The sequence below is a fragment of the Grammomys surdaster genome, unplaced genomic scaffold, assembly GCF_004785775.1.
Source record: "Grammomys surdaster isolate TR1022 unplaced genomic scaffold, NIH_TR_1.0 113166, whole genome shotgun sequence".
Taxonomy (NCBI): domain Eukaryota; kingdom Metazoa; phylum Chordata; class Mammalia; order Rodentia; family Muridae; genus Grammomys; species Grammomys surdaster.
In genome coordinates, this window is record NW_021612050.1 from 1 (window position 1) to 683 (window position 683).

Here is a 683-nt window from a genome sequence, read left to right on the forward strand (position 1 = left end):
GTCCTTGTTTTGAAAGTAGGAAATATATAATCACAGGTTTCTGGTGGTCAAGGACCTGTGGCCTAGTCTCTTTAGACATAAGCTGCTAGACCTCCAGTTTAGGCTAGCTGAGTGAACACAGGAAGCCAGGGCAATCTCCATCTGGATCCCTAACTTCTGCTGTCCTGGGTCAGGATAACAAGTTTCCAAAGCTGGAAAAGATCCCAGTATGTAGAATGAAGAAGATGGCCTTCTGGTATTGAGGTAGGACAGGACCCAGCCTGAGTTTATTTGTTCCTAAAAGCCCATGTTCACGGAGTTCTGTCTTCCTGGTCCAGACCCTATCACAGGCCAAATCCACTGTATGAAAAATTGAAGTTAAAGGAGAAGACAGTCATGTCATTTCTGCACAAATTAGAGATGGAGAACATTGACTTCTCTGAGAACTTCCAGGGGCACAAGAAGAAGATTAACTTCTATAGGTAAGTACCGGTCATGGAGGCTACCAGTTGTGGAATCACCATTTCTGCATTCCTTTGTGTCTGGATTAGAGTGTCTGAAGGTCTATGTCTATCCCTTCTGCTTTTTAGCCATCAATGTAACTTTGGCCTTTTAAACTCAGTTTTCCTAAGTCTGGAAGAGAAGTTTACCCCTCCTAATGTTACCCAGTCATCCTCAGGAGACTCAAGATTGAAAAGTGATTC

At 43.5% G+C, this 683-nt stretch overlaps 1 protein-coding gene across 1 annotated transcript in view; it reads left to right on the forward strand.

The window, feature by feature from the left end:
- Positions 1 to 317: 317 nt before the first annotated feature.
- The window catches only part of LOC114635589 (disks large homolog 5-like), a gene marked incomplete at both ends in the record, with an annotated part of 1,197 nt that continues 831 nt past the window's right edge, over positions 318 to 683 (forward strand). The window contains one exon of the mRNA XM_028784104.1: positions 318 to 461. Within this exon, the coding sequence (XP_028639937.1) occupies positions 318 to 461 (144 nt within the window). The remainder of the gene's footprint in view (positions 462 to 683) is intronic.